We start from the raw sequence: 27,818 nt of genomic DNA, 5'->3' as shown, positions 1-27,818 counted from the left end.
ATCAGCTGTTTGTTTTAATCTTTTCATGGATAACAAAAATATAACCTTAATTACGTCATTGCCGTCTTCTATCGTGACGTCATGATTGACGAGCATTATGGCCGGTTTTTTTAGTGTGGCCTTGATTACGGCCTGTTTTTTGTTTAGTGTGGCCTTGGTTTTGTTAAAGTTTATATGATGAGTAAAAGTGTAAAAATGTTAAATTTCTGCGCATAATAAACAGTCTTTTATTGCAAGTATTCTTCTAACCTAAGCTTATAAAAAAGTTCTTCTTATTGAGAAAAAATTCACAAATACGGTTATGTTATGTTATTGGTTTGTGGGGGGGGGGGGGGAAATCCTAAGTGGCGCTGATTCAGGTGTTCGCTTAGCTCTGAAAAATTCCTAGAACCGGCCCTGCGTATGGTAATCCCGTACTCGACTTTGTCTTACATGGGAACAACCACACTTGTCCGGCAAACACTTATTTTCAGGACTAGTAACGTAATATACTATTATAACGAATTTTTTTTTAAACCAGTAAGAGCACTATGACAGGTAGTTTACAACAGCTAAACTAACACTATTACTTGACCGATTGATACAAATTCTCTTCCAACCTAATTCAAAGAATTGTAATCAGTCATGCAGGTTGCATCAACTTCCTCAAGGACTGTATGATAGCGCTATAATAGGGAAACATGTGGTTGCTATAATGTGGTTGTTAATTCTTACAATCATGATATGTGGCCCCCTGCCTAAGAGGATAAAACATTTATGTTAATCCTCCTAGCCCCTGGCGGGTCACACCAGAGAGGGTATGCTATGCTGATTCAACTAAATGAACTTGAAATTTTTTACCATAAAATCGGCAAATTAACCTAGGTGTCTAGGGCACTAGCTAATAAATAATTCCATTCTTTCATTGATGCTAAAAAAGGATTTTCATTTCATTTCATTTCTTACTTTTAGGAGGCTGCACTTTAGATTTGTTTACTTCACACTTTAGATTTTTTATTTTGAGTCAGTTTAAAAAAGTTACTTACCTATGGGCCTCGGTTCAAAATCTTTTTGCTTTGGAAACTGTTGATTTTTATATTATGTAAATTTTCAAGCTGAGCAGAGTCTGGCCTACAAGCTTGAGTGATCAAGCACAAAGTCATAAAATCAAGCTTAAGCCAATTTTCTAAGTACTCAATACAATAATGCCCAATATAAAGTAAACGTTTTTATGACGGCGAGGATTATGCTCTCGAAATTGAAAGATTAGGCCTACGCTTTTGCCACGATCGCGAATATTGACAAGAACATTTCCCCGCGGGTGACGATGACGATGTCTCTGAGGCCGCAGGAGATGTTCAATATTTTGCCGCATTTGTGGAAGACGATAATGACGTTTCTTTTTCCGTGAGAGATACATCTAGGATTTTGCCACGATTGTGGAAAAAATTATTTTCCCGTCACCACGGGTCGTGGGAGATATTAGGGATTGGGCAGTGAACGTCGGAGACGATGATGTTGTTATCTGATGATGTCATAGGTTTGGTTGCAATCATGGTAGACTATGATAATGTTTCTTCCATGACCACGGGAAGTATTCACGATTTTGCTGTGACCATGGAAGACAATGACGCCTCGGTTCCTCGGGAGATGCCGAGCCAAGCAAAAGTGCAAGTTTAGGCGGAAATACCTGTGATAATGTATTTAAAGATTATTGTGAGAGGGGGGCCCCGGCAAACAAACTTAAGGGGGGGCGCAGGCTCTTATCGCCGCCACTGCTGGAGTCCAGGGCATGGTGTTAACCAAGGTAAACTTAGTGTAAAATCCTACAAACCACTTTCAAATGCACAATATGCACAATACATGTAGATGTGAGTTCAAACATTTACAATGCTGTCTCTTGAAGCTGTCTGCTTAAGTTTTTCTTGCATTTGAGTCAACATATCCTGCATTCGTCGGATCTGAAACAAAGGTGTCTTATTTGATTACAAATGCAGCATTAGTTAACATGAACCATGAACTATATTCACAAGAAATTAATTAGTTATTTTATTTTGGTGTTCTACATATTTTTGTAATAAAATCAGTTACGATATCTTCTTCTATCGGATTAGACCTTCACTTTATGGATATATTAAACAATGCAAGTTCTGCCATTTTGTACAACTGACCTTTTTCTGCACAGATTGCACAAATGCAAATTCCCAATGTCGCCTTGATCACAAAAGATTATTAAGAGTCCCCGTAACTGTGGAGAGTGTTCACAATTTTGCCTATTATGCAAGATTTTAGGCATATGTACACGATTGAGTGGGTGTACCCAGGCCCGTTTTTGACCATGTCAGCGCCCTAGGCACAACTAATAGTAGCGCCCCTTTGCAATATATAACAGGGTGACTACCAACCGGGAAATCCGGGAACTAAGCGTGAATTTTTTGAACCAGGAATTATGTGTTAATTTTCTATTTCTACCTGGAATTGTCAATTTACAACAGTGACGTTTCCGTGACCACGGGAGACGGGAGGCGATAATATGTCTCCACAAGGCCTCGAGAGATGATCAGAACTTTGCCGCGATCGCATGAGATGATAATAATATCTAAACGACCGCGGGATATGATCATGATTTTACCGCGATCGCGCAATACGATAATGAGATCCACAGAGCCGTGAAGGATAATCAGAATATTGCCGCGATCGCATGATACGATGATAATGTCTAAGCGACCATGGGATATGATCATGATTTTACCGCGATCGCGCGAGTCTATGGTAATGACTAAATGACCGCGGGATATGATCATGGTCCACACAACCACGGAAAACAGTCAGAAATTTGCCACGATCGCGGAAGACGATAATGATATCCACATAACTGCGGGATATTATTAACATTTTGCCGTAATCGCGGGAGACAATTACGATGTCTTCACGACAGCGGGAGACGATTACGATATCTTCACGACCGCGGGAGACGATTACGATGTCTTCACGATCGCGCGGAGACGATTACGATGTCTTCACGATCGCGGGAGACGATTACGATGTCTTCACGACCGAGGGAGACGATTATATGATGTCTTCACGACAGCGGGGGACGATTGCGATGTCTACAGGATCGCGGGAGTTACAATAATGATGTCTACTCTACACGGCTGCGAGGGATGATCAGAATTTTACCGCAATCGCGTAAGACGATGATAATGTCCACTCAATCACGGGAAAGATCAGAAATTTGCCTCATTCGTGAAAGACGATGATGATCTCCAAACAACCGCGGGAGATGATTACCATTTGCCGCAATGGCGGGAGAGGATGACAATGCCTCACGACCACGGGAGGCGATGATGTCTTCACGGCTGTGAGGGATTATCAGAATTTTATCGTGATCACGCAAGATGATAATGTCCACACGACCCTGGGAAAAGATTACAATTTTGCCTCATTCGCGGTAGACGGTGATAATCTCATCACGACCGCGGGATGTGTTCATATATTGCCGTGATCAAGGAAGACGATAATCATGTCCACACATCCGCTGGAAATAGTCAGAACTTTGACGCGATCGCGGGAGACGGACGATGATGACGTATATACAACCGCGGTAAATAATTAACATCTTGCCGCAATTGTGGGAGACTGTTAAGGTGTCTTCATGGCCGCAAGGGATTATCAGTTTACCGCGATCGCATGCAAAAACGGCCACAATTTTTTTTCTTTTTTCCAATTTTTTGGCGCCCCCCAAAAAAAGCCAATTGCCTCGCGCCCTAGGCACGTGCCTACCTTGCCTATTCGGTAAATCGGCCCTGGGTGTACCCTGTTATAAAAGTTATTACTATGCAACCGTCATTCATTAAAATGCTTAAATTAAGGTCAAAAAGGCCACTACAAGTGGCCATGAGATACATAATGTGACAAGTTGTAATATATGCGAAACGACGCGCCTATAGCTCATAGTGGCCCCTCCTCCTTTCCTGGTTTGGCCGCCATTACTACAACTCTTGTTTACGTCTTACGCTTGGATTTAAATTTAAATGCTGTGTTGTGAGCCTTTTAACTCCAAAACACTGATCCTTACTGTAACATCATAATTGTAAACTAGGTCATCATTAGGATTCAATTTTATACACTCGTATTTAATAACAACTTTATTACTCAAATATTAGAATGTTTATATAACAGTTTCACCCGATTTCACCAAATTCACGCTAACAATGGTTTAGTTAATCTTCGGTTTAACTAACTGATGTTTTAAACCACAGTTAAGGAAATCTTGTTTCACCAGAGAAAACGTATCAAAACTAACTCTGGTTTTATAAATGAGAGTTTAGAGTAAAATCCAGGTAGCGGTGGCAGTATAACTGTCATAATACGGGGCTGTTATGAGAGCAAAAAGTAAACATAACCTAGAAAAAAAATCTGTGTTTATGAGGTAGTGAAAGCAAAACTGGAGACAGCAAGATTACAAGTAATAGATTCTGAGTAACAAGAACAAAAATAACAACAGAAAACAAGAATAAAAAGAGCTAAACAATTAACATGACTTAATAAAGGCAAAGCAATGTTGATAAAACAGATTCGATTGAGGAACAGAGGATTGAGTTTTACTGTTGAGTCAAGACTCAAAATCTAACCGTTACAGTACATTTGAAATAGTGAGAAAACTTGAGGCAAAAAGAGTTACAAGAACGAGACATAATAAAGATACCATAAAAATAATGATTTTCTATAAATACTAGCAGAATAATAACAATTTAGGTTTAGTTATTGTCCTTAATTACCTCTGACCGAACTAAATTAATTGTGTAACCGTAGGGTAAGGGTTACTCAAAAGGAAAAGGGAGCCTATTTTTTCAAAGAAAGAAAAAAGGAATTTTGATAACGTAGGTAGAAATACACTTTTTTCAGCCGGGATTAAAGAGTGGCTGATCAGATAACTAGAGATACCGGTACGCCTTTACTAAAAACCTTGTGGGATAACCTAAAGAAGAAGGCAAAACCTTTTAATAGTTCATATCAAGTAATAAAATTAATTTTGTCTTAGTTAAATCATTAACCCTCCGAGTGTCCCTAGTTTTGGCCTTAATGTTTTCCTATTTTTTGCGCATTTGCAAGGTTTTATTAAAACGGATCTGAGAAGCTTAAAAACAATGTTAATTATACTGTTCTATATACCATTTTGTTTGGAAAATCATGGGCTTCAATATTATACATAAAACATAAGGAACATTTGTTTCAAAAAAATTTTTTAGGTAAAAAAAAATATTTTGGAAAATAAAAAAAATAAAATAAGTTCACGCTCAATGAAACTGTATAAATTATAGGCCTATAAATATTTGAAAATAGCTACTTTGTTCTAAATTTTATGAGGATTACAAATATATAATAATATAAGGAAGTAGATTTGCAAATAAATAAGTTATGGACAAAAAACAGATTTCAGTACATAGCGTTTAGCTAAGAATGCATAGCCTAACCATAGCTAGGAATCTGGCTGATAATTTACATCAATATCACTACCTACTTCTTCAGGATCATCAACCAGCCCTTCAAAATCACTTAAATCTTCTTATAATGCACCAAATATATCACTACTTTTGATTTTTAACACTAAAACAATGATAAAAGGGCTACAACATATACAAAATTTTTATCAAAATTGATCGGACATTTTCGTGAAAATTCAATTTTTCCGTTATTTTATGGGTTTTATGGAAAAATCTCCATTAAAAATCAAAATTCCCAAAAAAATAAAAAGAAAAAACGTTTTGGAGGTACCATGGATAAGTAACTACATACAAAATTTTATCAAAATCTGACTACAGGTGTGGTCTGTAGCTTTGTACTCATCCACTAATACAGACAGACATACAGACCCGCGCGCGCGCAGACACACACACACTCACACCAACGGGGTTTTACCGCATACTCGCAAACACCTAATTGTGGCATCTTTCAAACTGCGGCCACCAGTGGATGAAGGAAGTTGGTAGAAACATGTGTGCATCGATATTTTTAATGAACACTCCATTTTAACATCTAACATTCCAGTTTTTAATTGTGGCACCTTGCCACAAATCGGTATATATCAACAGTGTGTGGACAAGATGCCACTAATGCGTTGTAGCGCTTGAGCGGTGTGTTCGCCCCCCCTACTTCTCGCGTGCGCTGTTGCCAGTTCTCTGTTCTAGTTCCTTCATTCCGTTCTGTATTCATGTGGCTATGCCCTAGCCGCTGTAGCTCATTGTCCGCTCTCCTCACGTCGTCTTTTATTAGTGTAACGATTTTTTTACATACAGTTTTTTCAAAGCTCCAATAATTTTGACAATTAATTATTGGATTCAAAGTCAATGGACCAAATGAAATGTCGTGAGGATTACATAAAACTACATGCTATGTCTTTGATATTTTATCGTCCCATTATATGTATGGTTTACGAACTTAGATACTTGATACTTATAGATATTAAAGGCCTTAATGTCATGGGTAAATTATCAGTTTCATGGGAATATACAAGAAATTTACCTTAAAATACGCAATAAGAGTGACTCATTTTTCTTTGTATGCATATCATTAATTCATGGTAATGTAAAAGTATGTGTAACGAATTTTTCACCACACTATGATGTTTTAGCTGTTTTACATACGTTAATTGGTGGCTGAAAGTTATGTTTTTCTGACCATGCCAGCTGTCATCGTCATATAGGGGCCGAGCAGGCGTTTACATCCCTAGGGCCGCAAAATCACTTGTTCGCTTTTTTACTTAAAATATTAATGTATATTAAATGCACAAGCTGAAATATACCCTTAATATGGTTTATATTCTAAACTTATCTTAAACAATAATAATTTGAGGACAGAGGTTTTAAAGCATGAGGTTTAATGGTACATAAGTTAAATGATTAATATAGGGTTACAAAAAAATTGTTCAGGGGTGGGGATTCGTGCTGGCCGAATCAAAAGATTTCCAATTTAAATTTTCAATGAGTATGGTAAATTATAAATTTAATAATCTTTCAAAAACAATAAATTAAATAGGAAGGATTTTGATTTTAATTAATGGAGGTAAATAGGGTCCAAATGGATGCTTGAGGAGTCTATAAGTTAGTCTGAGTTAATAAATGGAAAGTTCTCACCAATCTTCTGTAATAATAATTTTTCTTCTTAGTTTAAAGGCTTAAATTCTTCTTTCTTCGGTTAACTTAATTTGGATATTTTGCCAATACTTTACTTTATATTTTCATAATTTATTTCACAACTAATATAGTTTCTATGTGCTCTTCTTGAATAGCTAAACTGCACTCTCCTTTTCATTGTTGTAAATCATATCAAGTTATGGGGTTCACATAAATAAAAACATGGTTGAATTTTATTAATAATCTTGAACCCAGATGGATGGTGTTCTGATTGGAGGATTTGTTTTGAATAATAATTTTGGATAAGCCAATGAATAAATTTTGATAGTAAATTATATATATGTTGAGACAATATGGTTTTAATAATATTAAAAATGGACATGGATAAATATTGAAAATATAACAAGATTGAGTTTGAAATTAAAATAAGGACTATAATTATAAACATTGAATTTTGAGTCATTACAATATCCCCTCAGAAAATATGTAATTAAATTTTTAATGACATATTTTCGCTAAATGACGAAAAATATATTTAACATTATACAGCAAATAACAAATATTGAGATGAAATTGAGTTGAAACAAAAATCTAACAAACTTAACATTAAGGTTTAACTAGAACAAATTTCAGTTGGAATGAACATAACAATAAAATAATTCTAAAATAGCAAAATGATTACTATCCCCTCCTATCTTCTACAAACATTAAAAAACATAACATTAATTTAAGTGTTTAAAACAATTTTTTTTTTTTTTTTTTTTACATAATAAATGAATGGAGTGATGAACAAATGTTGAAATATGAAATGAACATGAGACATATAAGAGATGTATGATTCTTATAGGTACCATGGAGTACATTAAATGAATAGTTGTTTGTGATTGCTTGATGATAACCTCTTATAACTAAATACATTAAATTTGTGATTATGACTATAGTTTAACTATTGGGACAGAGGTAACTGGAGAAATTGGCTTGTTCACTCACTGCTTGTGTGGGTATGATTTAAAATTCTTCCCTTTTACAGCAATGTTTATAGGGTTAAGCACACATTACAGTTTATCTTCTATCTTCGGTTGTGGTGTGTAGATTGGTTCAATGTATTTCTTCATGGAGGATATATATGATAGGGTCCATATAATTTTGTAGAGATCACTTATGTGGTATGTTGATGGTCCAAGTATTGGGGAAATCGGTTTGAAGGTCTTCATGTAATTGTGGGTCTGTGGTTCTTTCTTGGGTAAGTGATATTCTTTGTACATTGTAAAATAGTTTTCTTCATTGTTATAGTAGTTATCATATGGCCTTTGGCAATTGCTTATATCTATTTGACATACTTGTCCCATTTTCATACTCATATCACATTTTAGTTTAATATCAGTATGATTAATTGTTAAGCTTAATTTATTTTCATTAGAATCTATCTTTAGTCGGAGTTCTGTTAATGTGTCCATACCAAATATCACAGGTTTAATTAAATTAGGTATGATAAGAAATTGAAGCCAGATGGTCTGATGTTCAATGGTTACAGGGGCATAAATGATTCTTGCAACACGTTTTGATTTTTCACCAGTAGCTGTAGTTATTGTCGTATTAGACAAAGGAAGTTCTTCAAATGGTTGAATTATTTTTTGATTCTCTTTGAAACATTGTTCGGAAATACATGTTATTGTAGAACCAGTATCGATTAATGCTTTTGTTGGGAGATTATTGATTCTAATATCTATTTCAGGGCATTTAACTGGTTTGGATACAGGAAATTTATTATTTTCAGTGGGTTCATTTAATAAAAAATCTTGATCACACATTATATTATTTATCGAAAAATTGTTAGGGTTATTTAAAGAATTATTTTCGAGGATATTTGCTGTTGATATCGCTGTAGTTGTTATGATGTTAGTAGTTGATGGTCCTCGGCTTACATCTACAGCGACGGGTCGTTTCCCTGGCTGGTGTGTGAGGGGATGAAATTTGTTGGAGATCTTTGTTGTGTTGCTGTGTCATGTGGACTGTCTTGACTTATCATGGCACATACTTGTTTTTGCTCATTTGTAGGATACAGTTTGCTGTTATTGTAGTAGTATTGATTAGGCCTTTGGTGGTATCGGTTTTGATCAGTGAGCGTATTGGTATAAGGATGCTGTCTGTGGTTTTGACTGTAGTTTTTGCGAGGATCATGTCTGAAACGGTTGTATGGCTGATATTGGTGTTCTCTAGGTTCTTGATGTTCTTGGTGTGTTGTCCGTATAGCATAAGATGATGTTTTTGGTTGATAGGCTCGATGGTTAATATCAGAGCTATATGGTGGAGTCTTGTTACGATGTGTAGGACTATTTGGTCGGTGATCCATATTATGGTAGTTCGCAGGTTTGCTCCTTTTGGGTCCATCTCGGATATCTTCTTTTTGCAGAAGTCTTTCGAATGCTCGAATTGTTGTCACGTTCTGTACTTGAATGCTATCTTGGATGAGTTGATCAAATCGTTCGCTTAACAGGATCACTATTTCCTCTTCAGTCATTTGTGGTGTAATAGACTGTAGCAATAGGACTCTCTCAGTAAAATATTCAGTTCTGTTGAGCGTTCCATTAGGTTTGTAATGTTCGGCTTCAATCTTGCTACGTACTCCTCTTTGTACTTCACGGCTCCAGTATTTCATGGTGAATTCTTCGGAGAATCTTTCCCAACTGTTAATGTCTGCCTTAACCAGTTGAAGCCATCTGGACGCTGGTCCTTCAAAACTGACGTCGAGCAGATCTTTCAGAATTTCAACAGGGTCGTTATTAGGATTTCTTTCTATCCTTTTAGCGTAGAACCGTTTAAGTTTTTGTAGATATTCATTTGGATTTATAGTTCTTCCATTGAATTTAGGGATTTGTCTTTCCATTGGGTCAGATCCCGAACATATGATTTGAATAGGATTGTCGTTCCGGATTGGTGAATGATGTTTCAGTTTTAGTGACTGTACTTCACTTTCACATTTGTTTAGAGTTTCAGTAATAGTTTTAATTTCGTTTTGTTGTTCTTGGATAAGATTATTTTGTATGTGTAATTTAGGTACAATTTCATTGTGGATGGATTGTGCATAATATTTAGCAATATTTTCACTGTCGGTTTTTGTTTGTAGCACTAATGCTTTCATATTTTGTTCTAACTTTTGTTCTTGTTGTTCCAAGTTATTAGTTACAAATGTCTGGATATTTATTTTTGATTCGTCAATTTGATTTGTGATTTGAAATTGAAATTCTTTGTTTTCTTGATTTTGGGACTGTTGGTTAGCTTTTAGGACATTTAATTCCTGGCGAAATTCACTTTGTGTTGTTCTAATGTCATTTATTTGTTCTGTTAGAATTTTTTGACATGATTTTATCTCACGGTTTAGCTCTATTCGGGTCTGATCTAATTTTTGGTTTAGTTGTGTGTTGGTTTGATCAAGTTTAGTGTTAAACTGTTCTAGAAAATTAAATATTTTGTTCAAATCCGGTTGTTCAGTAGTTTGCGTAGCTTTAACTTCAGGTGGTTGAGAAGTTGCGTGTGTGAACGTTGGTATTACGTCATTGGGACGGTTTTCAATGGTCGGAGACTCGGTCTCTAACAGCTGGAAACTTGCTTTGGGCGTCTTCGTTAACCCTCGGATGATTCCGTGTGTCGATGTGGTTCTAATATCAGCTGACTGTGAATGTGTGCTTTGATTGGCTGCGGGTCTTTGGTGTACTTCAATAATCTCGGCCCGGTCCGTTGATTCTGATTGGTCGCTCTCGTTCCGGTTCAAATCTTCGACACTGGGTCCACTGGGATTGAAACGTTCCGAACCCGAACCGGTGTTAGATTCATCTTGGCCTTCTACATAGGTTAGGTTTTCCATTTCTTCTGTTGACAGATTTGACGATTCGTCTGATTCGTGTTGTTGAAATGATAATGCAGGATAACGTCTCGGTTGTCTCAAATTATAGTGATTATCGTTATCGTTGTTAGCCATTTTGTTTACGACGGTGTAAGGGAACAGGGATATTATAGGACAAGTTGGGTATCGTTATAACAATAATGAGCTAGGCCTACGCTTTACGACATGAAATAAATCTGTTTTACCTTATAGTAGCCTATTTATTTTTAGAATTACAAGTCGTTTAGTTAGTACCTAATATTGGTGGGACATAAGTTGTGGGAAATCGGGATTCTTAATCCTACCTAACTTCTTAAGAGTAGGCCTAACATACGTAAGTAGCCTATTAGCCTATTGGTATTTATTAGCCTATTTTAGATTGTCTCAACATACGATTATGAAATCTTTTGATTCAAGCCTATTACGTTGGGCGCCATTGAAATAAACCCTTAAATATGGTTTGTATTCTAAACTTATCTTAAACAATAATAATTTGAGGACAGAGGTTTTAAAGCATGAGGTTTAATGGTACATAAGTTAAATGATTAATATAGGGTTACAAAAAAATTGTTCAGGGGTGGGGATTCGTGCTGGCCGAATCAAAAGATTTCCAATTTAAATTTTCAATGAGTATGGTAAATTATAAATTTAATAATCTTTCAAAAACAATAAATTAAATAGGAAGGATTTTGATTTTAATTAATGGAGGTAAATAGGGTCCAAATGGATGCTTGAGGAGTCTATAAGTTAGTCTGAGTTAATAAATGGAAAGTTCTCACCAATCTTCTGTAATAATAATTTTTCTTCTTAGTTTAAAGGCTTAAATTCTTCTTTCTTCGGTTAACTTAATTTGGATATTTTGCCAATACTTTACTTTATATTTTCATAATTTATTTCACAACTAATATAGTTTCTATGTGCTCTTCTTGAATAGCTAAACTGCACTCTCCTTTTCATTGTTGTAAATCATATCAAGTTATGGGGTTCACATAAATAAAAACATGGTTGAATTTTATTAATAATCTTGAACCCAGATGGATGGTGTTCTGATTGGAGGATTTGTTTTGAATAATAATTTTGGATAAGCCAATGAATAAATTTTGATAGTAAATTATATATATGTTGAGACAATATGGTTTTAATAATATTAAAAATGGACATGGATAAATATTGAAAATATAACAAGATTGAGTTTGAAATTAAAATAAGGACTATAATTATAAACATTGAATTTTGAGTCATTACAAAGCTGTATCCGTGGCATTGCAATAGACTTGTTTTTTTGTCACAGCTGCCTAGACAACTATTTATTGTTATTTTTGATTTTGCTGATTCCTGAAAATATTTCACATAAATAAGAGGGACGTTATATTGCAAAACATACTTGGGTAAAAAAATAGCGTTCGTACCATGAGCCAAAATGGGTTTGCAGCTCTCGATCGTTTCACGTTCTCGAATTTGTCTCGAACTTAAAACCCGATCTCGAGTCGGCAAAACCTCGCTTTCGGCCCTAGGTACGAAATACGGTATACTATTTTTTACAGTGGATTTAGAGACCCAAAGATTCTCACCCCGTTGCGAAGCATGGGCAGAAACACTATAGTTAATTATAAGATTATAAAGTCTTTACTGTTTTGTCTGTACATTGCGTAGATTCATGAAGTGTTTGGTTATTTCTACGTGTTATATAATAAGAAAGCCGAAACGAGTCTTATGTCAATATCTGTACGTTTGTTTGATTGTTTCTGTCATTGTGTCTGTAACGCCAAAATTCCAATTCACGTGTCCTACCTTGAGAAAACTAGAGTACCGTTCATGATCCAAATAGTTTTGTAATTGTTTGAATAAATTTGCCAAGTTTGATCAAAATATATCGATAAACAAGCAAACTACAACATTTTACAATATTCTTTATAAGAATAACATGGGAATTTTAAATAATTTACAATTTTTGAATTTGTCCTCTTACCAATAACCGTACAAAAACACTTTGATATAATAAATTATTTGTTTTTTAAGCTATTTAAAAAGGTCTGGATATAAATTGGGAGATTTTGTATTTTTAAGGTAACGTTTTTCTCCATTTCATATATTAGTAACAATTATATGTATAGTATCAAATTCAGTAATAGCATTGACTACTGTATTTAAACCTTAACAACACAAGTGTTTATATAGTCAATGAGGCTACTGGTGCTACCGCTGATGGCTTATGCATGTGTACGTTAGTAGCTAGCAGACAATTTGACAACTAGGAACATGAAATCAAATCAGCTGTTCCCCGCCCTCGCACTGTCGCGGTTGCTCGCCTAGCATGTCAACACCTGACTGCTGAAAAAATTGGATGAGGCGACAGTAACTTTTTCTAGTACGCTTCTTTACCATGATATCTGCCAATTCAATTTTGCCCTAAAAAATGTATACACATCTCTAAGATTTGTTGCCAACTGACAAGCAATTCAAATAAAAAAAAACTATTGTTTATCATCCCTGCAAAACTGCTATAATAATTCATGTTCAAATTTTCATCAGAATTCCGTTAGTTTAAATCAACGATCACATAAGACCAATAGATGGAGCACACCTATCTAACTAACATACGAGCAGTTGAAGCCAGGTCCGCCATCTTAGTGCAGGTTAGAAGTGGTAGATGCCAATGATAACGGCACCAAAACTCAATGTCCAGCTTCAAAATAACTTGACATTTAGCCTATTTAGACTAAATGTAAATCCTTGAAACTTCGTATGAAAGATGTCAATTAGTCTAGGACACTATTGGTTCTAATTAAAAGCTTAAAAGTTTATATTCTCTATTTTAAATCTTGAAATAAAGTCGGTACTTTTAAATGAGTTTTAAAATATGACATAAAAAAGATCGTCGGCTGCTACTGTTTTAATTTTTTTTTGTCAGGTAAGTTAAAACACGGTGGATTTTGTGGCTAAAGAGCTCAATTTCTTGGATCATATTTAAAAAAAATTGTATAAAGGAGAGTTATATAAAGAGTTTCAGAAACCATCTTGTGACTTTGAAAATACATTGTAAACCAAACGCCAAACCTTTAATACGAAATAGATACATATATTATAAATTAATTTGTAGCTTTTGAGAATCTTTCTTTCGCTCAAAAAGTTTTTGTTATTAATTATGTAAACTAACTTTTTGTAAGATACGGTAAACGCTAGAAAACAAATTAAAAGCGTATTTTAAAGATCATTTTTCAACCGTCATGAATTGTTACATACCAACCTTTAGGGCCTATTGGTGACATTGGAGAGGTGGAAGTCTAAATTTAGTTCATTACAATAACGTCAATGACCTTGAGCTCTGCTAGTAAGATGCCATGGTATGGTGGCGTGTCGGGGAGAAGGGTAATGGGGATTAATTATTGTGCTTACTCATTCGTTCTTACCCACAAACAAACTTATTTCAAGCCTAAAATGAAGAATGTAGATCTAACTTCTATATTCGTTTGGAAAACGTCAGTCTTAGAGGCAAGATGCCTGCGCGGTTCATCACAAGTTACTGTCTTAACTACTTTTTTTAGTAAGCCTATGTGTCGAGTATGTATCTTGTACAATGTAAAATCAAGATGACGTTGTTCAAACTAAGATATAAGTTTGGACTTCCTTGTGTGACCAAAATAGTCGCCTACAGAGCAACAGAAGAATCTACCATTTCTTATAAAATTAGTTTTATCGACATTTGCAGACAGTTCTATATAATTGTTTTTAAGGAAACCCAAAATCTATTGGCAATCATAAATTAATATGATTTGAATTTTTTGCCTCCTACAAATGAAATACCATGTGCATATTGGTCCTCTGGTCCTGTTAATACAATTTTGTGAAGGGTTTCTTTTATAATTTAAAACTATATCATTGCACAAGCATTTTCAAGGACTCTCTGCAGTTTTGCGTACTCTTGCAACTACTAATTCAAAAATTTAAGAATCAGTTTGGTGACCAATTAAAAATAATGTGTTGATACGTTATAAAAATTCAACTATTAAATATCATAGTTTTTGAGGGTGGGACTGGAAATGTATACTATATTATAGATTTGCATTCATAGTAGAACATTATAGACTTTAAGTAAACCAACAGAAAAAAGGTTGTTTAGAATTTCCAAGTTCATTTTAGAACAAACTGTTTGCTCCGCCTTCCAGTTAACTGAGAATTTCAAGAAGTAGAAACACATTAAATAAATAATAAGTGAAGTTAAATATAACATATTGTGTTTTAAAAAACATTACACAAACATCACGGATGCCAATATATTTCCAACCATACTAGGAATTTCCTAAAATTGATATTGTATGTTGAAATAGGTTTATTTAATAAAGTTGAGAATACTAAAGGTTCTACAAAACAAAACATTGAATAATAAAAATACATTTGTATTTAAAGTAACAGATAGATTGACAAAATTTTAAAACGATTAAATAATATCAAACAATATCAAATTGTTTACAGTATCACGGTTACAACTTTTAAACTACTCTTGTTATGACTCAATCTTAACGTCTTTAGGACCTTTCATTTTATGCTTTTGTTAGTGGGGACTGGTTAAAACACCACAGTACAGTAGGTTTTGCAAATATGATTGTGAGATGATATATAATCTGAACTAGTTTATGCATGTTGATAATAATATGTATTTTAATTTAAGTACTTTAATTGATTCGGTTATATGTTTACCTCATGAAAGAAAGAAAGAAAGAAAGAAAAAGCGCTTTATTTCCAAAATACCCAGTGCACAATAATTCGTCCCACGCAGGGGACGTGCCTACGCGCTACGGCAATGACCTCTCGGTCGTCTGCCGGGTTGGCACGTCTAAAACTAAATCAAAACAGTTATTGGATTCCTTTAAAATAAAATTATAAATCTTTCCATAAACTAACAATTATGGCCAATATTTTAAAGTTAAGAAATATAATACAATCCAACCAGTTTCTCTAGTTATATCGTTTTTTTTTTTTTTTTTTAGAAGTTTGGAAAAGTACGATATTTAAATTTTTTATGATATTTTTTCCTCAATTGTTAAATTCTTGTATTAAGAGGGTTCCCTACCCCCATTGAAAAACGTCAGAAAACCGCTTCGCGCGGTATCATATAGCGATTCTAGTTTTAACATTTAAATTGTGGACCAAACACCATTTTGTACATAAAGAGTGGTTCTACTAAGTTTGCTTTTTAAAAAATGTCTATGCTTACGCAATCAAGGGCAACGACTTGTCAAAGTTAGTGAACTTTAACTCTAAAGTTCACTAACTTTGACAAGTCGTTGCCCTTGATTGCGTAAGCATAGACAATTTTAAAAAGCAAACTTAGTAGAACCACTCTTTATGTACAAAATGGTGTTTGGTCCACAATTTAAATGTTAAAACTAGAATCGCTATATGATACCGCGCGAAGCGGTTTTCTGACGTTTTTCAATGGGGGTAGGGAACCCTCTTAAAATCCACCTGTATTGCCAGGCGTTTTTTAAATAATTTACTAACGCTTGCCAATCCCTGCCATTTAAAAAACTAATATAATCCCGTTCAGAAAGGACTCTATTGTGTAAAAATTTTAATCTAAGATTACTTAAAATTGGACAAATAGCGATGAAATGAAATGTGGTTTCAATTTCACCCATATTACAAAGAGAACAGAACTTATTTCCCGTTGACCAAGGTTTACCATTCAAATAGAGCAGCTCTGCCCTAGCCTTAATTATCCAGGAAACGAAGCTGACATCGGCGTTATCAGTAAGGTAGCTTCTATCGCCAAGTTCAAGGCCAAGGTCGAGGCTGATCAGCTGACTGTGGTGAATGGACGTGCGTGTGCGCCCTATACACTCTCCTATCCATACGTCACTCAGCTTTTCCACCACCGTCAGACATCTCGATTTTACCGCCTCTGATCCAAAATCTACATCAACCCCTACCTTCTCACCTAGCATCTTCCACTGTCTGCACCAATCTAAGTTTTGGTTTATAATTTGTTTGGCTAGAATCAAAGGAAGTCTATTATCGGAGAAATGTAGTACTTTTAATAGGTAATTTAAATTCGTAATCATATTATAAAAAAACAATTTTTTAAATCCACTTTCTAAATAAATCACATAGTTTGGCGTGTTATAAGGCAACCGAAAGAGTCTCTTTAAAAATAATTTTTGAACGGATTCTAGGAATTCAGATTCGAAGCAACCCCATACCTGAGCCCCATAACTAACAATTGATTTTATGACGGAATTAAAACACATAATTTTAGATGATAAAGGCACAGATTTATTATTGATTAAGTTATTCCACACCGAGTTAATTGCTAATTTTGCTTGCCTCGCTTTATCTTTAAAATGTGATTGCCAAGACAACGTCGCTGTGAATAACACTCCGAGGTATTTATAGCAGTTTACTACTTCTACACGTTTCCCATTGAACCACCATTTATCTGACGAGGCCAATTTACCCCCATTCCTGAAAACGATTATTTTTGATTTTTCAAGATTAAATCTCAAATTCCATGTTTCACAGTAAGTTTCTAAATTTCTTATCATAAGTTGTAAGCAGGTGGACGTAGGCGCTAACAACACGACGTCGTCGGCATATAAAAGAATGTTTATCCTAGTCCCTCCAAAATTACAGCCGCCACCAAGTGCCTCAGGGAGATCATTAATAAATAAAGTGAACATTAAAGGACTCGCAGAACATCCTTGCCTAAGACCTGTCGAAGTTTCAAAATTTGCTGTCACACTGTCTCCACACCACACACCCGCTCTAGTACCATCATAATAGTTCTTAAAAATATTTAAAAATTTTGTTGAAACACCTATACAGGATAACTTAAACAGTAGCGACTTCCTATCAATAGTATCGAATGCTGCCGAGAAGTCAACAAAGAAAGCATGTTTACCTCATATAACATTTGAACATGGATTGAAACATTAGATGTCTTTGGAATACTCTAAAAGTGAGAGGCAAAACATAACTTTCAGCAATGATGCATCGAAATCTACTTTTACTGAGTGATGCAGAAATGTAATTGTAAAATATTTTGTCAACATGACTAGAACGTTAATAAAATAGATGTATCAGCACGAAATTGTTTTTAAGATAAAAAATTGCAGCATAGGACAACTTATACAGTGTTCTAACCTAAAACATTGTTATTGTTTCAATGTAAATTTCAATGTATTCAATTGATACAAAATAACTACGTTACCAATTTATGTTTGTAAACAAATATAATTTTTTTAATGGTGTCATAAAATCAATTTAAATAATTATTTACTACACAAAATATGTGTAATGTAAAACATTGTTCACCACTCGGAGCAAAAGTATATTATTTATGGTACTTAAATTGTTTTATAGTACGTGGCAGTATAGTATTATTAGTTTATTAGTTGCTTGTTGCACTGTTCTACACACTGCTCAAGCGCTACAACTCATTTGGCATCCTGTCCACACACTGTTGATATATACTGAATTGCCACTATTTAGAGTGTAGGCTGGCGTGAGAATTGGCAACATAGCATTAGGAAGGTTATAGTTCCAGCGGACGGCGCGAGGCGCGCTAGCTACCGGTATGGTTTCGTGTTCCACAATTCGGCGTGTACCTGCGCTACTTAAACTCACATAAACGATTTCAAAAATACTCAATTGTGGCATGTGATGTTTAAACGACGTAATAATGCTGGAAACCCCAAAAAATGATCGAATTAGCTGTGGCACCCTGAAAAAGGTGCCACAATTTTTGAAGGTGCCACAGTACGGCCGTGTGCCTGTGAAGGATGCCACTATTCGGTGAATACAGACACACACACACACACACACGCACGCACACACACACACACACACACACACACACACACAAACACACACACACACACAAACGGACGGACATCACTTTGAAAACCACTTTTTTGGGTTCAGGGGGGACCCAAAACCGATACATCCATTCAAATCTCAAACTCGAAAATTTGAAAAAACAATACATTCTCCACAGGGGGAGAAAGTAAAAAGTTGAAGCTATGAGTACTGAACAGTAAAAGTAAGCTAACACAACAAACTTTTTTGTATGAATTTTAAAAGTATATTATACTGTTTTGGTATGAAATTAACTTCTTTATTACCTCCTCGTCTTTTTGTAGAAGCAGGCGGTCAGTTTCTGTGATGACTCCTTCTATTTGGGCTCCAGAGTCTCGTTTAAGCTTCCTGTAAAACCAAAATATACAATTAAGTTATTTAGTAGGCTACAGTGTAAGTATGTATTTGTATTTTAAACTAACATAATCTATAAGCTTTTTTTACATACCATAAAGTACCTATTTCATAGTTTTGGTAAGTTTTATAAGCTTTATTGAAACCAGTTTTGAAACAATCATGCCACTTCACTTTTAAAAAACTTGACTTGAAAATCCTGAAGCATGCAAGTTTATTTTTTAACTCAACTCAATTAACTGTTAATTGGCAGGAGGGCTTAGCAAAACTTTATCATCAATTAATTTCCCCCGGCATTAGTGAGTACTGGGGAACCGTAGGCAACTATGCTGAGATGCTTCCTATAGATCCCTTGAAGGACAACAATATTGACAACTATAAATAGTTTTTGAAGTCCAAGTTTATTTCCCCACTACTGTAACAGTGGCCCTCCACTATCAACATGTATTCTTACCCTCTCTCTCTGTTGGCTTGTGAGATCTGGGAGATACATTGTGCTCTAAAGTTCTCATAGTGTACATCTTCAGTTACGTCCTTGAGGTCCTGCATGTGGGTAGTTATCAGGAAGTTTCGCAGTTTGCTAAAGTCACTGTGCTTGGGATTTTCCACTAAAATAATATATCTAAATAAATATAAGTTCACAAACATTCTGTACCACTACATCACTGAGTCTGGATTGTACTAAGAAGTACAAAGGTTGAAATGAGCGTTATTAATAATTTGTTAAGGCATTATAAGTTCATTGTAAGATTACAGAATAGGTGTATCAGGTGACAACATATTAGTCAGTAAACAAGTAATTGTGACAAAAGCTGGTGTAGGCTGAATAATGATGAGTTCTAGACCAGACAATTAACTTAAGCTTATAATTATTGTTCTAAACAGCTCATTAATGGTTATCCTAGAATCATGAGATAAAATATCACCGTCGTATTTATAACAAAATCCAAACTTTTTTAATACACAAGCAGTGACAATTATTCCTCCAAACTACTGAACCGATAGACATGTTTTTGGTGTCATTGGAAAGAGCGTATTTTTAGGAAAATAATTAGAAAGTTAGGCCCTGGGGCCCTTTAAAGCTTCGTATTCCTCCACAAGATTAACAAGGGAAACAACATCGTTATGAAACTCCAGCTGTTGTCAGAAATTAAAAGTGAGAAGAAGAACATATGTTAATTGTAAACTGTCAATAAGTTTGTTAATTTAACAGTTTGCTACAAATATTTACTGACTTGGTAGAAATTAAATATTTACTATTTGAATTTGGGTTGGCGTAAATATTACAATGGGAAAAAGCGAGAGAGCCTGGAAAATTTGATATACTAAAAAGAAAACTGAATTAACGCTGTGCTGAATTTCTTAGTAATCGTTGAAAGAGCCGATTTGCAAACTATGGAAACATAGGAAAGTCATGAACACCACCAAGGAGAAGAAATAGAAATAATGTTTTTTTTTTATAATTTATAATTGTTAAAAAACAAGATCAGCTTTTGAAAAATGATAAGATATTTACAAGAAATGTTGATTATATCTATCTGTTATGTACATCTTGAGTATTTCCATTATTATTGAGTCAAGTCTTTTAAAGTCATCAGAAATGACGACTGTTATTCGTTTTAAAATAACGCCTGTAATATTATTACGTATATGTGTTTATTATACATATACATCTATATATATATAAAAGGCAAAGCCCTCACTGACTCACTGACTGACTGACTCACTGACTCACTCACTCATCACTAATTCTCCCACTTCCCCCACTTACCTAGGAGGCTGAAATTTGGTACACTGATTCTTTAGGCATTAAATAGGAAAACTAAGTGGTTTTTATTCTGATCGGACTCTCGGGCTCCGCCCCAGTGGCTCTAGAGTTTCCCATGTTAACCTAATGAGTACTCATATTTAAATGGAATTAATGAATCTTAACAGCTGTTTCAGTTAAACATGTTGGTTCTGTTCTATGATGTTCAATAGTATTAAAGTTACAAGGATTACCAACAGAGTGCAGCACTATTATTTTTTTAAATATTTGACAACAGCTAATTCGAAACCAAAAGGTGAGTGAGCGTAGCGAACGAACTTCAACCCGGAGGCGAGTTAGCGTAGCGAACGAGCTAACCTGAAGGCAAGTGAGCGCAGCGAACGAGCCCCAACTTAAAGGTGAGTGAGCGTAGCGAACGAACTTCAACCAGGACGTGATTGAGCCATGCGAACGAGCTCACATATGAAGTTAAACGGGGCAAAGCCCGCGGGTACAGCTAGTAATAATATATGTATATACAAATTCGAGCAACAGCAGGTACACTAGTTTCTTATAAATATGATGGTGATATTTTAATATACTATAGTATATTTAATATACTATAGTATATTTAATATACTATATAATGTACTGTAAAAAGTATCCACTTTAATATTTTTTATACTATTAGAAAATGGCTTATTTGTTAGATTAGCAAAATAATTAGTAACAAACATACTCCATCCATCATTACCTCCACAAGCCTAGGCTGTAGGCAATTTTTTTTGTTTGTTAAGTTCTATAGTAGGTTTAGACCAACAATCACATAAGATCAATAGATGGAGCACGCCTATCTAACTAACATTCAAGCAGCTGAAGCCAGGTCCGTCATCATACTGTAGGATAGAAGCGGTAGATGTCGATGAAAACGGCACCAAAACTCAATGTCCCGCTTCAAAATAACTTGATATTTAGCCTACTTAGACTAAAGGTAAATGTTTGAAACTTCGTATGAGAGATGTCAATAAGTCCAGGACACTATTGGTTCTAATTAAAAGCTTAAGAGTTAATATTCTCTATTTTAAATCTTCAAATAGAGTGGTACTTTTAAATGACTTTTAAAATATCGACATGACAAAGTTTGTCGGCTGCTACTTTTTGTATTTTTTGGTCAGGTAAGTTAAAAAATTGTGGATTTTGTAGCTAAAGAGTTGAATTTTTTTGATCATATTTTAAAAATTTTTTAGCTGATGTAGTTTGGTTGTAATTTAAATTGTACTATAGGGGCTACCCGCCGCGCCATGTTGCTTCATGCAGGCAGATCCTGCCTACAACCTCACTTGTAATACAGTTAAGATACTCAAGTTTGGAGCTATACAGAAAAGTTACTAAACTAATTAAAAAAAACACGGAGTACATATAAATGTTCTTCGTTTTATTCTTTGTATTCATTTAAAAATTAATATTTTGTTTAGCTCTTTTACAAAAATTAATATGACAGTCAGAATATAAAGGAGAGTTGTATAAAGAGTTTCAGAAACTATCTTGTGACTTTGAAAATGCGTACATTGCAAACCAAACGGCAGAACTTTATCAAACTTTAAAATATGATATAGATACCTATATTATAAATTAATTTGTAGCTTTTCCGAATTTTTCCTTCGCCCAAAAAGTTTTTGTTGTTAATTATGTAAACTAACTTTTTCTAAGAAACGGTAAACGCTAGAAAACAAATTAAAAGCATATTTTGAAAGTCATTGTGTTAGTAATAGAAATATTCATAATACAAAGGTGTATTGACACGGATATCATTGATATCAACTAACATCTAATTAGTTGCGCACGCTACTAGAGCTCATCACAGCCGGCAGCCGCCATCTTGGTGAAGATTAGTGAAAAATACTGATTTCTCGTCACGGCCAACGTGCTCCATCATTGGTCTTACTTATGTGATCGTTGGTTTAGACCTATCAGACTTATAATGTTCAGAGCAATGTTACAATGCAGATCAATAATTTTCGCTATTACAAGTTTTCAGCAGATGTTTACTTTTGAAAATAAATCTATAGCCATAGTTAACAAGAGGCATAAGTAGCCTACATAGAATATTATCAGTGGCGTAACTAACACCCCCGCAACCCCCGCCAAGGGTTCCCAGAGGGGGGTATGGGGCGCGTTTGCGCCACAGGAATTTTTTGAGGGGGACTTTTTTGAGGGAGATTTGGGGGAGATTTTTTTTTTTATAGCTGTCATAATGAATGTATTATTTTGTTTAAGGAGCCGGGAGCCCGAAAAAGTGTTTTAAAGTAGCTCACTATCAACACCAACAACATTTTGCCGTTCGTAATTAATTAAGATTGCTTCTAAGAATGGTAAAAACGCACCTTGTCAGACAATCCTTAATATACCAGTGTCGAATTTTTTACTTGCTACATATGTTTTGGACTTTGGTGGTTTTTTAACTCCACCATCGTCAGGATTTACAAAAGATCCACTTCTGGAGGTGTCGTCAGAATATGTTACAAACATTTAACACAAAACACGAAACGATTACAGATAGTGACTGAGAAGAGTGTTAAAAATGTAATGGGATTCATAATTAATTGAGTGTTTTCACTCAAAAATGTTGTGCTGTCCCTAGTTTTATGTATTTATATATTCCAAACTCTTCAAAGTATTTAATAAATTTCCTTTCGCTCAGTACTGTAAAATTTCGATACCATAATTTATATCCAGGATATTGGTTATTATTGTCACTAATTTTGAATGGAAAACTCAATTACGAATCCCATTATATTTTCAACACTCTCCGTCACTACAATTAGTCCAATATCAGCTTTTGATAACATAGACGACAATCCAGAGACCACGTCTTTCCGTCATATAACCTGATTCAGTTTACTTCCAGTCCTGCCTGCGGCATACACGCGTGAATTGAAAGGCCTATCTGTTATCGTTTCATGTTTTGTGTACAAACGGATTATCTGACAAGATGCGTTTTTGCCATTATTACTCATAAAAGGCAATCCTGGTGCTGTCAAACAAGTCTATCTAACAGTATTTCATGACTCTGCCTATAATTTTGAAACAAAATACTTTTTTGCCAAAGTATTGTTAATGCACCTAAAGCTGTTTGAATTCTTAAGCCCTGTAACAATTAACACCACCTAATATATTGTACAGTTACAGTACTGTGTTGGAGTAGAGTAATTCACCGAATATATTGTTGTACGTTTTGAAGACGTTGTCTATTGCAATACTAAGCACATGTTGGCTGAATTGTAAATTGAAAAACGTCTAATTTGTCCATTAGTTAGATATAATGATGTATTGTTAAATGACATGTCCTATTAAACATTTAATTTTGATTATCAGCAAGTTTGTTTTTCGTACGTCAAGTTTACTAAATACTTGAAATGCTCGTTTTATGAGGTAAAGGGAAAATTGTCAGATAAATTGGTGGGGGGACTACTCCTTTGGCTTCTCGGGGGGGGGGGGGGGGGGGGTGCACCACTGGGTTTGGGAGGGATGGGCACCCCTGACTCCCGCGTTGCGGGGTGGCGCCAGGTGGTAGAAGGTAACCACAATACACCAACAATACCACAATACCACAATAGTGGTAAAAGGTGACGATGTTTCCGTGACCGTGGGAGACGTTAATGATATCTTTAGTATAGCAAAAGAAGATATTGAGATTTTGCCGCAGTTGCAAAAATAATATCGCCGTTTCTGTAACCGCGGGAGACGATGATGATGCCTACAAGACCGGAGACATTCATGATTTTGCCGCAATTGCATGAAAAACATTGTGTCGCGAAGAAGATATTCATGATTTGGCCAGAATCGGGGAAAAAGATATCGCTGTTTCTGTGACCGCAGGAGACGAAGATCATGTCTGCAAGACCGAAGAAGATATGTTCATGATTTGGCCGCAATTGCATAAAAAAAAGGATTACGTCGTTTCCATGACCGTGGGAGACGAACATAATGTCTACAAGAGCGAAGAAGATAACAAAGATTTTGGCACTATTAAGGAAATATGTAACGTTTCTTGACTTTGGAAGACGATGATGATGTCTTCAAGAATGAAGAAAATATCCATGGTTTTGCCGCAAACGCAGAAAAAGATATCACTGTCTCCGTGGCCGCAGAAGCTGATGATGATGTCCTCAAAACTGCGGTTGATGTACAGGATGTTGCCGCAATCACGGAAAACGATGACAAGTTTCCATGACGGCGGTTGAGACAATGATCATGTCTACATGAACGCAGGATATATTCAAGATTTTGATGTGATCACCAAAAACTATGACAATGTTTCCATGACGAGGTTTTTAACGGGTTTTTGGATTTTGCCGCAATCATGGTTTTTGCTGAGATAAATGAATAAAACATATTACATAAGTTGTGATATTTTGGTAGGGGGGGGGGGTGCCATAAAAATGTACCGCGGAGCCATGAAAATGTACCGTCTTGATGTAGCCTACTTACGCCACTGAATATTATATGTACTTACTTTGACTTGCAAAGCCATAATTTGTTGAAAACTTATGATAACAAAAATTGGTTGATCTGCATTGTTCTAGCTAGGGCCTATGTAAGTGTAGTTCCAAAGTTAAATATATCTCTACCTTCTACAACACCCCAAGGATATTGCCTGCCTCGGACCTTGCAGCCTCCAACTTCTATGATGGTGTTGCTGCCCACAACAGCAAAGGGAATACAAGCTTTTAACTCTCTGTCTTGCTGCTTGAAGTCTTCGTCTTCATCACTATCACATTCTGGAAACTGGTAAATCTAAACAGAAAATGTACAACATTAAATTATATTGTACATACCATAAGTACTTATTTCATAGTTTTGGAAAGTTTATTGTGGTATTCTTGAGACGTTGATGATATATTTAGTATAGCAAAGAAGATCTTGAGATTTTGGCGCAATCGCTGAAATAGTTATTTGTGTGCGAGGTGGCCATTTGCTGCACATGAGAGAAATGTTTACTTGAAGTTTCTTGAGTGCAGCAAAAGCACTTTGTCCTAGCGTTACACATTATATTTTTCCCACAGTTACTATAAAGCATATACAGAAACGGCAATTCTACACTGCCAAAATTAGATTTCAATAGTGCTGTTACATAAACGAATTAATGATGTAGGGTTCAGAAGAAAAAAACAAAAATATAAAAATTTCATAACTTTATAAAATTGACCTTTATTACACTTGTCACAACCAATGTTGAATGTAGTATATAAAATCTCAAAGGGCTATCATAAAAAGTGGCTAGAACTTATTATAAATATATTTATAAAAGGTACGGTATATCATAATATCATAATTTGTTAATACAGTAGAACCCCTCATATGTAGAACCCCTAGGGTCCGATATGTCTACCTGTTTCCTGTCTGGGGAGAAAACGCCATATAGATAAAACATACTCCCTTATGGAACAGCTGAAGACAATTGTATTACATTAATTCTGTACGGTGTACAATTAATTTGTTTATTGTTATATCAGCCATTTCAAATCTCGTTTAGCCAAATATTACGATCTAATCATAAACAATAACTTGTCTCCTAGTTATATAACCAAACAGTAAAGCACAAATCAAGAAATTAATCCTAAAATAATAGAAAAAACGTTTTGTCAACACTAGCGCCCAATGTCACCGTACATGAACTAGACACGAAAAACGAATTTCAAAATTTACAACGGGATGAGAAGTCTACTTGTGTTTGTTGGACTATGATAGTGCCGAGCGTGATTGGTTACCGTACCTGAAAGGCCGACCACGTATGTTGCAGTAATCGCGGCAGACGATCACCACTGTCGCCGATAACGGGTGTTGCCGCCGTCGCGGGAGACGATTCCTGAAGTCGCAGAGAGTGCAAGTTATGCTCATAGCTGTTGCCGTGATCTTGGAGACTGCAAGCTATGCTCATGGCTGTTGCCGCGGTGAGGGAAATGATAACCGAAGTCTTGGAGACTGCAAGCTATGCTCATGGCTGTTGCCGCGGTGAGGGAGACAATTACCGAAGTCGTGGAGACTGCAAGCTATGCTCATGGCTGTTGCCGTGGTGAGGGAGATGATAACTGAAGTCGTGGAGACTGCAAGCTATGCTCATGGCTGTTGCCGTGGTGAGGGAGATGATAACCGAAGTCCTGGAGACTGCAAGTTATGCTCACGGGTGCTGCCGCAGTCGCAAGAGACGATTACCGATGTCGTAGAGACTGCAGGTTAATGCTCCACCTGATATCCAACCTTTTGGCTGTTCCGACCATCGCCCAATCCCGTCATGGTCGGTTATGAGAGGTTCTACTGTACAGATATATGCAGTCTGATAATACATACCCGAATTTGATTCTCTTCTATGTCTTGTAAAATTCGCTGTTTAAGTTTCCTCACTTCTCCACCAGTCAAGGTGTCCGCTTTAGCGATCACAGGAACTATGTTGACTTTGCCATGTAGCCGACGCATCAGCTCTAAATCTATTTGTCTAAGGCTGTAACAGAAAATATTGAATATCACTGAACAAAAATGTGGTTTGAATTATAACCACAAGTCCTTGTAAGAGTAGAGTACAACGGTGACTGGACAACTTCCAGAATTTAAAAGGATAATATGTAACACAGGTTTTTAATACTGTATTTAAATATTTCAAGGCCTATTGAATTTGTTGTATCTCTCCTTAAAAAATTATTTGAGAACCTAGTTTTCAGAACAATATTGGTCAATATAGCCTAACTTAATTTATCAGTAGAACAAATTTAAATCTTATTAACTACAAACACATGGAGGTTTGCTCAGGAATTCAGATTTGCTCACATCAGGGCCGGATTTAGCATTTCGGCGCCCCTAGGCCCAA

The 27,818-nt window shown here is 35.5% G+C and overlaps 1 protein-coding gene across 3 annotated transcripts in view; it reads right to left on the bottom strand.

Annotated features, from left to right (window-relative positions):
- Positions 1–320: 320 nt before the first annotated feature.
- The window catches only part of LOC128982862 (septin-4), a 102,522-nt gene continuing 75,024 nt past the window's right edge, over positions 321–27,818 (bottom strand). For all 3 annotated transcript variants that reach the window (XM_054401907.1, XM_054401908.1, XM_054401909.1), the window contains exons 5-9: positions 27,305–27,455; positions 25,585–25,750; positions 19,661–19,814; positions 19,119–19,200; positions 321–1,940 (exon numbers count right to left, since the gene is read on the bottom strand). In XM_054401907.1, the coding sequence (XP_054257882.1) occupies positions 1,857–1,940; positions 19,119–19,200; positions 19,661–19,814; positions 25,585–25,750; positions 27,305–27,455 (637 nt within the window). In that variant the 3' untranslated portion in view covers positions 321–1,856. The remainder of the gene's footprint in view (positions 1,941–19,118; positions 19,201–19,660; positions 19,815–25,584; positions 25,751–27,304; positions 27,456–27,818) is intronic.

Source organism: Macrosteles quadrilineatus, unplaced genomic scaffold (genome assembly GCF_028750875.1).
Source record: "Macrosteles quadrilineatus isolate MER2022 unplaced genomic scaffold, UCM_ALF_1.0 Scaffold_1__1_contigs__length_201487025, whole genome shotgun sequence".
NCBI lineage: Eukaryota > Metazoa > Arthropoda > Insecta > Hemiptera > Cicadellidae > Macrosteles > Macrosteles quadrilineatus.
This window is presented reverse-complemented; position numbering and strand designations above follow the sequence as displayed.